At 37.4% G+C, this 16,809-nt stretch overlaps 1 protein-coding gene across 6 annotated transcripts in view; it reads left to right on the plus strand.

The window, feature by feature from the left end:
- The window catches only part of PTGER3 (prostaglandin E receptor 3), a 202,707-nt gene that overhangs the window by 81,744 nt on the left and 104,154 nt on the right, over positions 1 to 16,809 (plus strand). Inside the window, exon 4 of one of the 6 annotated variants that reach the window (XM_005656132.4) lies at positions 1,528 to 5,507. The exons of the other annotated variants lie outside the window; for them this stretch is intronic. Coding sequence (XP_005656189.2) covers positions 1,528 to 1,531 — 4 coding nt within the window. The 3' untranslated portion in view covers positions 1,532 to 5,507. Of the gene's footprint in view, positions 1 to 1,527; positions 5,508 to 16,809 lie in introns of those variants that run through there. 6 annotated transcript variants of the gene reach the window in all.

Consider the following 16,809-nt stretch of genomic DNA (forward strand, 5'->3'; position numbering starts at 1 on the left):
GCCAGACTCTCTATAGAAATTTTGGAAAATAGAAAATTAGAAAGCAAAGCACCATTGATGAATAGAGCTATATCATTACCTGGTCTGAAATGCAGAGATTTTTTTTTAATATTTGTGATTTTTTTTTTTTTTTTTGCTATTTCTTGGGCTGCTCCCACGGCATATGGAGGTCGAATCGGAGCTGTAGCCACCGGCCTACGCCAGAGCCACAGCAACGCAGGATCCGAGCTGCGTCTGCAACCTACACCACAGCACACGGCAACGCCGGATCGTTTAACCCACTGAGCAAGGCCAGGGACCGAACCCGCAACCTCATGGTTCCTAGTCGGATTCGTTAACCACTGTGCCACGACGGGAACTCCTAATATTTGTGATTTTTTTTTTTTTTACCAAAAGTATACTTTAAGGAATAAATCATATGTAAATTTTTAATATTTTTTTAAAGTTCCCTGTAGTATGACTACTTTCCAAAAGAATTATTCTAGATTTAATATTTCATTAGCAATATGAGAGAGTTTCTACTTTGCTTTACTCCAACCAGCACTGTAGGTTATCTTAGAACGCACACATGGAGTTCCTGTTGTGACTCAGCAGGTTAAGAACTGGACATAATGTCTGTGAGGATATGGGTTCAATCACTGGCCTTGCTCAGTGGGTTTAGGATCTGGCATTGCCGTGAGCTGTGGCATAGGTCACAGATGCAGCTTGGATCTGGCGTTGCTGTGGCTGTTGTGTAGGCAGACAGATGCGGCTCCGATTCAACAGCTAGCCTAGGAACTTCCATATGCAGCAGATGTGGCTATAGAAAGAAAAAAAAACAAACAAACTACACACACAAATACTCACACACTACTTTGTTGATTTGAGAGGAGAAAAATTATGTTTCATGGCTATTTTAATTTGAACTCTTCCTTTTAGGGTATAGCTATGTACTGATTAGAGCTTGTTTTTGTGGCAAGATTATTTGACAATTTGATGGTGTACAATTGATGTAGTTTTATAATTTGATTATGCTTTTGCAATACAATCTTGGAAACCAGAAAAATTACTCAGAAGATAGGCATACACTTAGCATAATTAGATAATCCAGAAAGCTTAAATTATCCAAAATCCAGAAGTATTTAAATTGCTTTTATTTATAAAATACAGATGTAATTACTTCAAACAAGAATGTTTTGATGTCTGGAGTTCCTATTGTGGCTCAGCAGGTTATGAACCCTACTGGTATCCATGATGATGAAGTGGGTTAAGTGTCTGGCATCTCCGTGAGCTGTGGTGTATGTCTCAGACATGGCTCAGATCTGTCATTGCTGTGGCTGTGGCGTAGGCTGGTAGCTGCAGCTCTTATCTGACCTCTAGCTTCAATAGGCCAAAAGTGTGGCCCTAAAAAGTTTAAAAAAAAAAAAAAAAAAGAAGGAGAACATTTTGTGGTCTGACATATTTCTTACTTACATCTTAGTTCTCACAACATATACAATAATTATCCCTATCCATGCTTATTTTATCTTTCTCTCTCTATTCTAACAGATAATGAAAGAATGGAGTTGGACTTTTTTTGCAGTTCCTGCTTTCTTGAGTTTATGTATTTCTCCCCACCTGAGAAGGAGAATTGTATATTTTGATTTGGATTGTTTCTTCTTTTTCATCTTTTTAAAAATTTTTAATGTTTTTTTTTTCTTGTCAGTAATACCCACTGAGACCAAGTTTATTGTTATAATCTGTATCTTTGAGTGTTAAACCAACTTCTTGGACTGGATTTTGAGTATACATTTTAAGAATTTGAGCAGGATGGCATAGACGTGACTCGAGAAAAAAATGCAAAAAAGAAAATCCCATCTTCCCAGAGTTTTCCCTCAACTTCAGACCTTTACGTGAATCTCAACAGATATGGACATCTTAACATGTTATGGTTGTTGTGATTTTACAATGGGAGTTTGAAAAATCAGAACAAATTTTTGTCAGCAAAAAGCCTACCTATTGAGAGCTAGAATTCAATTAATAGGACATAAACTTAATGAGATAGAAAAGAATGCCAGATGAAGGAAGGAGAGTCCCATGACCAAAGTTATTTATGCAAAACGTGTTATTAATGTTTTGGAGATACTGTGTTCTTTTGGGCTAAGCTGGGAACTAAAAGTCCTTAGGTCTGCATTCTAGTTATGTGTCATTTAGTAACTCAGGAATCAATTGTTATTTCTCTGTCTTTGATGATGCAGCTAAGGGCTGAAGTGTCATAGAAAACAATAATGAGGTTAGATGATTAATTGTTGAGCTAGAGAAGTAAAAAATCCAGGCACAGCTTCTGATTCACCACTGTCAATTCGGGATTTCTTATAATTTCTTCTTGGGTGACAAATAGAGGGCAAAATTAATAAGTGACATAGTTATTAACTATCAAATTTTGTTTTTTTTAAATAAAAGGATCTAGTTTGTCTGAATTGAAATGAGAAATCTGTGTATTAAAAAAATACTGAGGGAGTTCCCGTCGTGGCTCAGTGGTTAACGAATCCGACTAGGAACCATGAGGTTGCGGGTTCGATCCCTGCCCTTGCTCAGTGGGTTAATGATCCAGCATTGCCGTGAGCTGTGGTGTAGGTTGCAGACGTGGCTCGGATCCTGAGTTGCTGTGGCTCTGGCGTAGGCCGGTGGCTACAGCTCCTATTTGACACCTAGCCTGGGAACCTCCATATGCCGTGGGAGTGGCCCAAGAAATGGCAAAAAGACAAAAATAAATAAATCAATAAAAATTTTAAAAAATTAAAAAATACTGAATCATTTAATATCTCTCAGCTAATGCGCCGTAGGCTGCTTTTAAATTCAACCATTTCTTTCTCTTGTCTTTCTTTCCTTCTCTCTTCCTCCTTGTTTTTCCTCTCCCTATTTACTTAATTCGACGCATAATTTTGGAGTGTCCCTTCTTTAGGCACTAAGGGTAATACTGTAGTCATCTATAAAGACAACTGGGGAATAGATAATATGGTATCAGCAGTTTTATAATATGAGCCTATATTGTCACACCATTGTCAATTCTGTCAATGAAATAGAATCAAAATAGTTGACTCATTCCTTTTGGATAGTTGAACCAGTTGTGAATTAGTTGTGAACTAAAATTATTTTCATTCAAATGTGTGTTGAAATGGCTTTATGTAATTAGCAGAAAACTGATGCTATACACAATCCCTTTATTCAGGTTTAAATTTAGCAAATTTTATGGAGCAAGGAGGGCTTGCAGACATAGGAATGTCCATCTCCTATTACCTCTACCTGTCCATCATTCACCTGTGTAGTTGTCTAGCTATTATCTATTTACTATTTTTTTTTTATTTTTTACAAAAGAGGGATAGTTTTACAGAGGGCTTGCCCAATGTCACAAAGCTAATATAAGTAAGAAGTCAGACCCAGTTTGTTTTTTGATTTTAGGTTTACTATTCTCCCTACAGCACAGTGGGATGTGAGATTTGCTACAATGACACTGCATTTGAAAGACAATATGACCTAGTAATAAAAGCATGTGTTTTGGAATCAAACTTGGATTTAAATCTGGCTGTGCCACTCACTAGCTCTGGTGGCTTGAGAAAGTTAATTGATTTCATTGACTCTCAAAGAGTTAATCTGTAAACTAAATATAATAATAATTACCTGTGTTGTTATTGTGATAATCTATGTAAATTGAATGTTACACAGGAGATACTCAATAAGTATTAACTGTGATCAACATACTCAATAAGTATTAACTGTGATCAACTCTTTACCAGACTTACCTCCAACTATATAACACAAATTCTCAATCTCAACTTTAAACTGGCATCCTGACTGTGTGGGTTGAAATGTCATGGACAGAATCATCTTCAATTCCCTGCATGCCATTCTTCTTGATTCTGATACCTCATGGTTATTTTTTGCCCACACAAAACTCATCTCCCACATGTTCAAGTCTCACCTTGTCCTTAGGCTTTGGACAATTTAAGTATAGAAGTCCCTCCTTATCCGTGGTCTCAGTTGCTAGTGGCCAATCACAGCCTGAAAATATTAAATGGAAAATTAGCACAACATTGTAAATCAGCTACACCTTAATAACATTTTTTAAAGAAAATTCCAGAAGTTAACAATTCACAAGCATTAAATTCTATGCCACCCTAAATAGCGTGATGAACTCTCCTTGAGTCTCAACCTGTCCCACCTGGGACATAAATCAATGCTTGATCCAGCATATCCCGCTCATTAATTAGTTACTTGGCAGCCAACTGAGTTATCAGCTTGAATACTGAGGTATCACAGTGCTTGTGTTCAAGCACTTGATATGCTTTTTATGTAATCATGGCCCCAAAACCCAAGAGTAGTGATGCTGGCCATTCGGATACACCAAAGAGAAGCTGTAAAGTGCCTCCTTTAAGTGAAAAGGTGCAAGTTCTCAACTTACCAAGGAAAGGAAAAAAGTCAAGTGCTAAGGTTGTTAAAATCTGCGTAAGAAGATATCTTCTATCCTTAAAGTTGTGAAGAAGGAAAAAGAAATCTGTGCTAGTTTTGCTGTCGTATCTCACACCGAAAAAGTTACAGCCATGGTATGTGATAATACTTAGTTAAGGTGGAAAAGGCATTAACTTCGTACAATAAGATATTTAGAGAGCGAGAGTGCAAGAACAATCATATTTAAATGACTTGTATTACAGTATGTTGTTATAATTGTTGTATTTTATTATTGGCTATTGTTGCTAATCTCTTACTGCACCTAATTTATAAATTAAACTTTGAAATAAGCATGTATGTACAGGAAAAAAAAAAGAATTTATAGGGTTTGCTACTATCTGTGGTTTCAGGCATCACTAGGGTCTTGAAAACTATTCCCCAAGGCTAAGGGGGGACTACTGTGTCTTTGTTCTCTTCCTACATCTCTCCCCAACTCTGAAGTTATATAGTGCTCATTTTTGATGATTATTGTATTATCCCTTAAATATTTTCATTATGCATGTCCTTGATGAAATTCTATTTCATGGTGGTCAGGACATTTTTCTTATATTTTTTTCATAGGTCTCATAGCACTAGCGCAGTATGTGACACCACAAAAAATGCTTATTTGGTAAATTCTCAACAAAAGTAGCATTTATGTCCATTGTCAGATCAGCTGTTAAAAATTTCAATGACTATTATAGAACATTCTTTGTTTCATCCTGTTTTTTAATTTGGGAAATTTCATGTCAAGCTTTCCTGACTTAAAAATGTTCCACCCAGGGGCAGAATAATCACATGCAGTTTAATATGATAATGTTTATTAAAGCTCTATATGTGAACATAATAAAGTAATAATTGGAAAAATTTGAAAAATAATTATTTGGTAAATACATTTCTCATACAATTAGAAATATCTTTGTCCAATTGGTTTGAAATCTGATGTAGCAATGATAAATGTCAGTATAAAATACTTTTAATTCTTCTATTTTTAACCCATAAAAATGTATATATTGCATGCTAATTCACCTGAAATAAACTCTGTAATGTATGTTCTCAAATATTCTGGATCATGATTTAGCAACACACTTACTGATATTTAACCAGTGCCCTCATCTTCATTTTCTTTATTATCAATGAATAAGGGTCCTCATAATTATGTAATTGAGGATAGAAATAAACCTCTAGGGCATTCCGTTGTGGCTCGCGGTACCGACTGACTAGTATATATGAGGATGGGGGTTTGATCCCTGGCCTTGCTCAGTGGATTGAGTATCTGGCATTGCCATGAGCTGTGGTCTAGGTCGCAGACATGGCTTGGATCCTGCATTGCTGTCGCTGTGGCATAGGCCAGCAGCTGCAGCTCCAATTTGACCCCTAGCCTGGAAACTTCCATGTGCTGCAATGCAGCCCTAAAAATAGAAAGAAAGAAAGAGAAAGAAATCTCAAAATAAATTTCTTAGGAACTCTGCCAAAAAAAGTTATATGTGGAAAGCAGGGTTTGATCTACAATTTTATTGCCATTATAGTAACCACTGTGGAGCCCTATGGGATACATATATAAAATATAATGTTACTGTGTTTTATAAGTAGGCCGTGTAGGCCTGATTCCTGACTATATATAGACCCATGACTTTTGCATTAGAAGAAATAAACTCCTGCCTACTTCCATGACCATTCTCTTGCAGAACAAGTGATTTTATTCAGCACCACTGAAACCTAGTGAGAAACAAAACAGCAAACAAAAAATCCAGCTGTGTTGCTTGGTAAAGTGACTGGACCAGGGTAATGTGAAGAGGCATGCCAAGCCATGCTCAGAGCAAGGAGAGAGAAGGAAGCAGGGAATACTAGGGTTAGGAGACTGAGCTCCATCAGAAGTTAACATTTATCAGGAGTTCCCGTCGTGGCGCAGTGGTTAACGAATCCGACTAGGAACCATGAGGTTGCGGGTTCGGTCCCTGCCCTTGCCCAGTGGGTTAACGATCCGGCGTTGCCGTGAGCTGTGGTGTAGGTTGCAGACGCGGCTCAGATCCCCCGTTGCTGCGGCTCTGGCGTAGGCCAGTGGCTACAGCTCCGATTCGACCCCTAGCCTGGGAACCTCCATATGCCGTGGGAGCGGCCCAAAGAAATAGCAAAAAGACAAAAAAAAAAAAAAAGAAGTTAACATTTATCAAAATTCTCCCAAGGAAGGAGGAGAATTTTGATAAATGTTAACTTCTGATGGAGCTCAGTCTCCTAACATATGTGTCTTATAAGTGGACTTTGACCCATGAAATATATGAAAATTCAAATAGTGTTGATTGATCCACATTTTTAGTGTCTGCAAGAACAACTTTAAAAAAAATAATGAAATTCAGGTTATAAGGAAACCATGTAAGCTACTAAAGAGAGCAAATTATTTTTCAACATCTTCAGTCATTTGAAGGACATTTAAAAGAAATCTGTTGTTAAGGCTATTGTAATTATTCAGGTACCTTAAGGATATGAATAAAATATGCCTTGTTTGATATACTTTCAATTAATCACTATGAATATTTAAATGTTTAAAGGCTCTCTTAAAAATATTGGTGCTTATGTTTTCCAGTAGCCCAGGATTTTACTGAATATTTTAATTCAAAATACATCTAGGCCTAGCGCATGGATTAGAGTGTTTCTCCATTTTATTCATGTTCTAAGACTTCATTTTGTTGTCATTATCTGAAATGATTTTTTATACAAAAAATAATTTGTACCATATGCATTTTTAAGATTTTTTTTTTTTAAAGAATACTCAACCATATTTTAAGCCTCTTGTTGGCAGGACCTGTGCTTTATATATTTCTTGTACCTACAGAGGGTAGCATTGTGCTAAGCATGTAGAACATGCTCAATAAAGACTTGATGGCGAGTCTAAGTGGCCAAACTGCAGTATATGTGAGTGATGCCTCAGACAGCTTGGTATGAACATGATGCAGAGAGGTGCAATTTAGTTGACAGTTGATTCTTTATTTACTTCTCTTCTTTGATGTTGTGCTATTTTCGTCAGTCTTTTTTTTGAATTTTATTTATTTATTTTTTAATTTCCCCCATACCTTATTTTTTTTTCTACTGTACAGCATGGTGACCCAGTTATACATACATGTATACATTATTTATTCTCACATTATCATGCTCCATCATAAATGACTAGACATAATTCCCAGTGCTACACAGCAGGATCCCATTGCTAATCCATTCCAAAGGCAACAGTTTGTATCTATTAACCCCTAGCTCCCAGTCCATCCCACTCCCTCCCCCTCCCCCTTGGCAACCACAAGTCTCTTCTCCAAGTCCATGATTTCCTTTTCTGTGGAAGGGTTCATTTGTGTCATATATTAAATTCCAGATATAAGTGATTGTCATATGGTATTTGTGTTTCTCTTTCTGACTTACTTCACTCAGGATGAGAGTCTCTAGTTCCATCCATGTTGCTGCAAATGGCATTGTTCTTTTTCATGGCTGAGTAGTATTCCATTGTGTATATATACCACATCTTCCTAATCCAATCATCTGTCGATGGACATTTGGGTTTTTTTCATGTCTTGGCTATTGTGAATTGTGCTGCAATGAACATGCAGGTGCGTGTGTTTTTTTCAAGGAAAATTTTGTCCAGATATATGCCCAAGAGTGGGATTGCTGGGTCATCTGGTAGTTCTATGTATAGTTTTCTAAGGTACCTCCATACTGTTCTCCATAGTGGTTGTACCAACTTACATTCCCACCAACAGTGCAGGAGGGTTCCCTTTTCTCCACACCCCCTCCAGCACTTGTTATTTGTATACTTATTAATGATGGCCATTCTGACTGGTGTGAGGTGATATCTCATGGTAGTTTTGATTTGCAGTTCTCTCATAATCAGTGATGTTGAGCATTTTTTAATGTGCTTGTTGGCCATCTGTATATCTTCTTTGGAGAAATGTCTATTCAGGTCATCTGCCCATTTTTCAATTGGATTGTTGGATTTTTTTTTGCTGTTGAGTTGTATAAGTTGTTTGTATATTTTTGTCAGTCTTTGAGTGGTACAAGGAGTCTTCTCTAGACTTCTTGAAAAAAACAACTGCAAATATTTATTGAATATGGAGTGATTGCTATTAGGGAAAAAAAAAAACAAATGAGATAGAAACCTACATCTAAAATTAACATGTCTTTCAGTTAGCTATGCTATTTCTTACCTTGGGATAGGAGCTGAATTTACTACACTTTAAAGTAAATGAAGTTATTGCTGAAGATCTATAGCATGTGAAATAAAATTAACATGATTTGTACATATGAGGTCAGTAGAAAAACTTCATTTATGACCTCTTTTAGTAAAGTATAGTGTTCTCTTTTCTGAAATAAGTACACCAGAGCCTCAGTAAATAAGTTTTTCATTGATTTCTTAAAGAAAGTTAGTGATTGCTGATTATGATTTTTAATCATTTTATTTTACATATAACTGAAGTTTAAATCCTTTTAAATACTTTGGGAATAGATAAGAAGTGTTTTGCTGAATTACTTAGAGGAAATAAAGAAAAATAAAATTGCAGGCATACATAGAAAACATGAGAAATTATAAATAATAAGCACTAAAAAACTGTGGCATACAAAGAGCAGAAGAGATTGCATCCTAAAAAACCACGAGGCCATTTAAAACACAAAGTTAAACCAAACAGAGGTTACCAATAGAAATGCTGGAATAAAACAAAGGGATAAACTTGCTTTAAGACTAGATAAAGTATGATTTAGTAATATTGATCCATAAATAGTTGCTTATTGCTGTATTGGTCATGATGGCAGAGGCCACTGCTTTCACTGGTAAAGAATAAAAAATAGGCACTCAAGCAAAATTAAGGAAATGTTATACTAAGAATACGGAGGGAATAGGGAAAATTTAGTAACATATTCTTAGTAAGACTTTGGAAGAAAAGAAAAAAATTAAGAGATTCTAGATATCTAACTATCTTTCAAGTTTTACTAATGCTACCAGTGTTTCTCAATTCTGTCTCTTCATCTGCACTGCCCTGTCTTAAATACAGGCCTCTTTCATTTCTCATCTGAATTACCCCAATAACCAGTGTCCTGATTCAGGTCTTGTGCCATTTAATCATCTTCCACATCTGCTACCAGAATAATATTTTACTAATAAAACCAAAATCTGTACAGTTTTTTTCCTTTGTAACATCATTAATCTCTTTCTTATGGGCTTCAGGACAAAGTTAAAGCAACTTAGCTGATTCCCTAAGGTTTTCTACAATCTAGCCTCTGCTGAGCCCCTGGTATCCTCTTCTATATCTAGTTTGTTCTTCAGCAATGCCAAATTACTGCCTAACACCTTCATGCTTTGCTCATGCTGTTCTTTCTGCATGATTAACTCTAACTCATTTTTATGGGCTTCAACTCAGGGACCACCTCTGCCAGAAAATCTTCTTGATAAAATATCCATCTGTGTTGTAATTTGTTGGTGTATTTGCCTATCTTCTCTGCTAGCCAAGGCAGGGATGTGTTTTTCATCCCCGTGTCTGGTGGATGGCACAGATTTTGTATCAAGTCCTTGTTGGTGAAAGAAAGAACAGGAAAAGAATGTGTAGCAATCAGCAATGAGAGTTTGAGCAAAAGCAATCATTCAAGATAATTTAAGGTCCAAACTGTCTTTATGTTACTTAAAGCAATTAGTCACATTTTCTGAATAACTGTCCAATTATTGCCTTTCAGGTCACAGAGCTAGATTTGTATTTGTAGTTGGGGTTGGCAGAGATTCTGTGAGGTAATGGACAAGACTGAGGAAGAGTGCCACAGCCTTTTCTCACATAAACAAAATTTAGATGCAACCTAAGAAACTCAAGAAAAAAATAACAAATTGAAATATCTCTCTCCAATTTGATCCAATATTTTTTTCATTTTTTCAAAGGCAGAATAATACTACAGTCTCATAGATATAGCTCAGGCCTTGAAGTAGGACAGTCTGGCCTTGAATCCTGACTGACACTAACTAGTTGTGGGACCTTGAAGATTCTATATTTAATCTCACTCGGCTCAGTTTCCTGACTTGTAAAAGAGTAAGCAACACTTACCTTGTAATGTAGCTGCAAAGACTAGATATGATATGCATGAGGCATTATTCTTTTTTTCCCACTGAATTCTTTATTTTATTTTATTTTATTATTGTATTTATAGTTCTATGACCATCATTACAACCTCATTTTAGAACATTTCCATCCCAAACCCCCAGTTGACCCTTCCCTTTCCTCCACCTGTCCCTTTTGGAGGCCATTATTCTTAAAACCAGAGGAAAAGATGGTCCATAGAAAGCCATTTACAGGAATGTCTCACGTTTGAGTAAGTGGCTGGAATATGGATCTGAGCGATAAGAATTATATGTCCCAAAGCAGCACAGAGGTATAACTGGGCCCCAAGCACTTTTACTACAAGCTCTTTGCAAATCTCCAACCACCCTTTAAAGAGTTAACTTGAATTACCATCAACCAGCTGCTGAACCAATGGAATTTACTCAGCAGGTGGCGGCAAAAGTATTCCTGCACAAAAGGAAGAAGGTGGTTTTGAAATAAAATACCTAGAGCATAACTCACATTAAGCACTTGTGAAATTAAGGAGGAAAAAACCTGAGGCTAGAGCTCCCATTAATATATTGAAAGAAAGGTGTGATTATGGGATAATAAGGAGTGAAAGAGAAATGTTAGAGTTGCCAGTAAAAGCTACATCACCTGGGCCTTTTTCAGTGTGGTCTCTGGACTGCGTCATGGTACCAGGGACAACTGGTATTAAGAAAGACTTTCTCCCAGGGCATCTGTTCATGAAGAGAAGCATGGTTTTATGGTTGACCTATAGGATTAGAGTCACACCCCAGTGACTGGGCTACTCCTAAGTTCTCATCCATTACTACCATATTGCAAAGCCCACCCATTGGTACCACATGGGAAAATGACAGATGCCGAAAGAGAATTCATGGAGATTTGATACAGTGTTTCTCAAACTTGCTTAATCATACTAATCACCCAAAGTTTACTAAAATAGAAAATCATCGTCCCTTCCCTGGAGGTTATGAGGCAGAAAGTCTGGCATAGGACCCAGGATTTGCTATTTTTAAAATAAGCTTCTTCTGGATGATTCTTCTCATTAGGCAGATGTGACAACACTGATGTAGTCCAGTGGTTCTCAAAGTATCATTCCCCAGGCCAGTGCATTAGCATCACCTGGGAATTTATTAGAAATGTACATTCTTGGCCCCATTCCAGACCTCTTGAATCGGAAACGCTGGGGCTGGAGACGCAATCTGCACTTTTAGAAGCCCTCCGAGTGATTCACATGCACAATAAGGTTTGAAAATTCCATATATCACATGTGGCCCAGAGAGCTGAATGTTGGGAGTGTAGCTGCAGTTTAGGAAATTCACCTAGTCCAGGTTCTCCCAGGGCTAGGAAAGGCAGGACTTCAATCTGGGTGCTGACTGCTGCTTTTTCCTTGACATCACTCCTCCTTTTCTATTTTCTAAAGAGTAGAAGGATTTGGTGGATTCCTTTTGTTTTCCTAAATGATCAGGGTCATGCCCCTCTCTCTTCCTGATAGCAAATATACTTCATTATTCATTTCCTACTTGAAATCCTCCTGTTGCTTAGCTCCCTACTTTAAAACATTGGCTAAACATCCCGTTGGCTCTAACTATTTATGATGTAGGCTCACAATTCTATCAACATGTTTCTCAATGTTAGTATGTACCCAGAGAGTTGCTACAATATTTTTTTAAAGGAAGGTATAAGCAGATAACAAACTGTCTTGTTCTCTCTTCTAAGTCTCATATTTTTTCACCTTTTGGAAGGCCAGGGCAATGCTTAAAGGTACATTTTCAATGTTCTTTTTTTTTTTTTTTTTTTTTTTTTTTAAATGACTACCATTTTGAAGCCTGACTGGGAACACTGGTAATCTGCAAATATTCTCATTTGAAGTATAGGAGCAGAGATAAAAAGAATCACTAAACAGCCAAGGGGACTATTGTCTGCTACGGCAGTAAAGAAGATATATTCGTTTGCTAGGGCTGCCATAACAATGCACCACAGATTGGGTGGCTTATAACATAGTATTTAGTTCTCATAGTTCTGGAGGCTGGAAGCCCAAGATCAAGTAGCTGGCAGGGTTCGTTACCTCCAAGGACTCTGAAGGAGATACTGTCCACGCTACACTTTTAGTTCCAAGTGGCCTGCTGGCAATCTTTGGCATTCCTTGGCTTGTGGACATACCACCCTACATAGCATTCACCTTGTGCGTGTCTCAGGTCCAAATTTCTCTTTTTTATAAGAACACCAGTCATATCTGATCAGGGGCCTACTCTACTCTGGCATGACCTCATCCTAACTGATTGCATCTGCAATGACCCTATTTTCAGATGAAGGCACCTTGTGAGGTCCTAAGGGTTAGGACATCAACTTATGAATTTGATTGGGGCAGGGGGACACAATTCAACCAATACAGAATGGTTCATTGATTTAGGGAGGAAGCCAAATCTAAACTCCAAAATCTCAAGACCTAACATGTTGTTTTGGGGATTTAACAGGCTTAGGGATCAAATAAAAATCTCAATGATGCATGTCAGCCCTGGCCGAATTAGAAAAAACAATTCAGGAGTTCCCACTGTAGCTCAGCGGAAATAAATCTGACTAGTATCCATGAGGATGCAGGTTCGATCCTTGGCCTTGCTTAGCGGGTTAAGAATCCGGCATGTAGGTGGTGCAGGTCGAAGATGCAGCTTAGATCTGGTGGTATTGTGGCTGTGGTGTAGGCCGGCAGCTGTAGTTCTGATTTGACTCCTAGCCTGGGAATTTCCATATGCCTCAGTGTGGCCCTAAAAAGCAAAAACAAAAACAAAAACAAAAACAAAAAACAAACCAAAAAAAGTGTTTAAAAAAAAAGAAAAGGCACTTCAAAAGTGATCATATTTCTGATATTAAAATATCTGGAAGTTTTCCCCATAAGTAAATAAACAGTTAAAAAAAAAAGCTCATAAAACAAGTGGTGGGAAAGATATTTGTGTTTGTATCAATCAGGTTTTAAGTGACTAAATTCAAATTGTTCTATTTATGTTAGGGAGAATAGGAGGTTGTAAAAATTTCTGTTATCAACTCGGGTTGATTTCGCTGCTTTGAATAGTCACATTTTTGTTCTGGTAATTTCCAAATCGGAGTAATATACTCATCTAGAGGTTGAAATTTGAAGGGAAATTAGATGCTCCCCATTTAGAAGAGGATAATTAAGGATTTACAAAGTCAATTGAGCAACTGGGCATTCAGACAAGTATATGACACTATTAGGGAGCCCAGAGGGTAATGTGGTCCAACATGCTTATTTGGGGATTTTTATTTATGATTCTGTACACAGACAAACCTTCAAAAGAGTGTAATAGGCATTGTACATCTGCTTTATCTGCTGTTTGAAGTCATCTTGGGTTAAGGGTTAGCTGCCTCTCCTAGTCCCCTTGATGTCACGGTCTGGCTATTGAAACAAGGTCATGCTGGTGCTCTGGAGGCCTCATGGTCACACAGAACATCGTTCAGTGTTTGTTTTAATGTGCATACTCTTAGTCTAATCCTGACTTTTAGATTGTGCCAGTAAAATTCCATTGGCTAGAATTTCATTCATGAAATGATTTTTCATTCCATCACCATATTTATGTACTCTCTCCTACTTTTTAAAAAGAAAAATAGTGGTTGAAAAGACATGTACTTCTGTTTCTAGGAAGTGATGCAATTGTTTTTGGGAAAATAATGAAACTCTTCTAAAGTTCTTCTTGTATCAACACTTCTTGCTGTGTTTTCATAGTCAACGTGGGAGATTTTGCCAACACCCTGTGGTTACTAATCTGGTACACAGCTAAACAAATCATTTTTTTTTTTTGAGATGGTTCCCCAGAAAAGTCTAATTATAAATGCCTATAATTACCCAGGGTATCTGTCTCTAAACTGATTGTGAGAAGTTGAGGGAACTGCATTTATACGATCCATTGGGCGACACTCACCATGTCCTTTACTTCACATTTCAGGCTCTGAAATTATATGAGAAACTAAGCCTTCTTCATGGTAGACATAACTGCCCCAACCCATAGAGATGCTACTCTCAGGTGAGGATGGAAATAGCTATCTGAAGCAGCATAAAGAGCAAAAGTCCAGCTAAGCCAAAACCTGGACTGGGTACTGGGAATTCTTCAGTCTCATAGGTTTACATTTGGTATCTTGTCAGTTGTCTGAAAGATAAATGCATAATTGTGTATAATGATGAGATTAGTGGCCCTAAAATATATTTCTGTAAAAATTTCACCTGTGAATAAATGACATAATCAAACAAGGCCAGAGGTCTTTCAAGCAGGAGGGTCTGCTTTGGGAACAAATGACTAATTTCAAGTGATGTGATCAGAAGTGTTATGAAAATGTTTTATACCTCTTATGTCTCTACTGGGAAAAGAGCCCGAGGGCAGGGTAACTCCAAGGCCTTCCAATCTCTGCTGATAGAACAATATCTATCAGAGAAGGAAATTCAGAGAAGGAAGAGCATCTCTACCCAATTTTAGAATTGTTTTTCTTAAATTTCTTTCCTTCTCTTCCTCCCTTCTCTTTCCTTCCTTCCTTCCATCCTTTCTTCCATCTTTCCTTTCCTCCGATACTTACTGAGTTAATAAAATCTTGACTGTGTGTTACTAAGGAATAGGAATCAGAGAGCAATATCAATCTGTAGGATGCAAAGGCAAAAGAGAAGTAACATTTTCTAAAATTTACTATCTTTAAATGCTTTCTATTTACTCTCTCATTTAATGCTCACTACCATTCTATAGATGTTACTGTAAACTTACATGTTAGAGATGCGAAACTTGAGGCCTATCTTTAAATTAAGGCTTAATCACCTTAATTTCCCAATATCTATAACTTAATTTTTTTCAATGACTATTACTTTAGACAGTGGGATTATTATTCAAACCCAGGGTTGTCTGGCTACAAATCTTGAGTTTTCATTGTAGCTTTAAAAATATTTCCAATGTTTAAAACTGACTGAGAATAGATAGGACATTAGAAATATTAGCCACAAGAAAACAATTATAGTTTCTTTAAGAAATTTTGGGACTTAAATTTTTAGCATCTCTCCTCTTTTCCTTCTCTTTTCGTTCATGTAAGAAGAGATAAAAATTCTCTGAAACTGTGGTATTATTCTCAGCCAGAACATGTGACTGTACAGGATACCCCACCAGTAATTTTATTTTCAAGTATATTTATAGATTTTTTTAAAACCCTCATGTCTTCTTTCTCTCTTTTAGTTATTTTATAAATGTAGAAAGTGTAATTTCACATTCCCAATTCTATGCCTAAAAAGAAATATCTATGATAAATTCATTTGAGTAATAAAAAAAAACTAGTTGTCATGATACTATATGCTATTAAAATCAAGAGACATTATCAAATTTGCTTCTCCAGAGACAGAAAATACCTGTTACAGTGAAAGAGAGAAAGTTATTAGACTTGAAACCAGAGGTATTGGTTTTGGATATATTCTCTTTCTTCTCCTTCTCCTTCTTCTTCTTTTGACTTTTTTAGGGCTGCAGATACAGCATATGGAAGTTCCCAGGCTAGGGGTTGAATTAGAGCTACAGCTGCCAGCCTACACCATGGCCACAGCAACACCAGATCTAAGCCGCATCTGCAACCTACACCTCAGCTCACAGCAATGCCGGGTCCTTGACCCACTGAGTGAGGCCAGGGATCAGACCTGCATCCTCATAGAATGGGTAGTCCTAGATATATTCTCTTCTGGTTCCCATCTATGTGAATTTTTAAAATGATCTAAAAGCTTTAAGCTTTAGTTCATCCTTTGCAATGCCATCTTAGTGCCCTTTTACAGGAATGCTTTGAGAGTTAATGTGAGGATGGCATGGAACAGTGATGTAAATTTTCAAGAGTCATGCAAACACTAGCCCTGCCAGCCAAACTCCTGAGCTCATGGAAGCCCCTGCCAAACTATCATAGACTTTTCCCAGCAGATTCTGGACAGCCGCATAAATGCAAACCTTATCAAAGTCTCCTCTAAATACTGCCCAGGAGAAGTTTCCCGGGGGCCCAGCAATTAAGAATCTAGCATCGTCACTGCTGTGGTATGGGTTCTGTCCTTAGCCAAGGAAACTTCCACAAGCCATGGGCATGGTCCAAAAAAAGGCTACCCTGGAGGCCTACCTGGCTTAGCGAGTCTAAGACGCTTGAGAAATCTCTTTGCCATCCTGGATTCAGGTGAAAGGCAACCCACTGCCCCCTCTACCTGGACACCATGCAAGGAATACCCTGTAGAACTTTAGTCCACTAGCTCAAGTAAACTCCTAAC

This window comes from Sus scrofa, chromosome 6, assembly GCF_054392235.1.
Source record: "Sus scrofa isolate SSC_HxYL_T2T_F1_AM1 chromosome 6, Sscrofa_HxYL_maternal_Yorkshire_Landrace_v2.0, whole genome shotgun sequence".
In the NCBI taxonomy this organism is placed as follows: Eukaryota; Metazoa; Chordata; class Mammalia; order Artiodactyla; family Suidae; genus Sus; species Sus scrofa.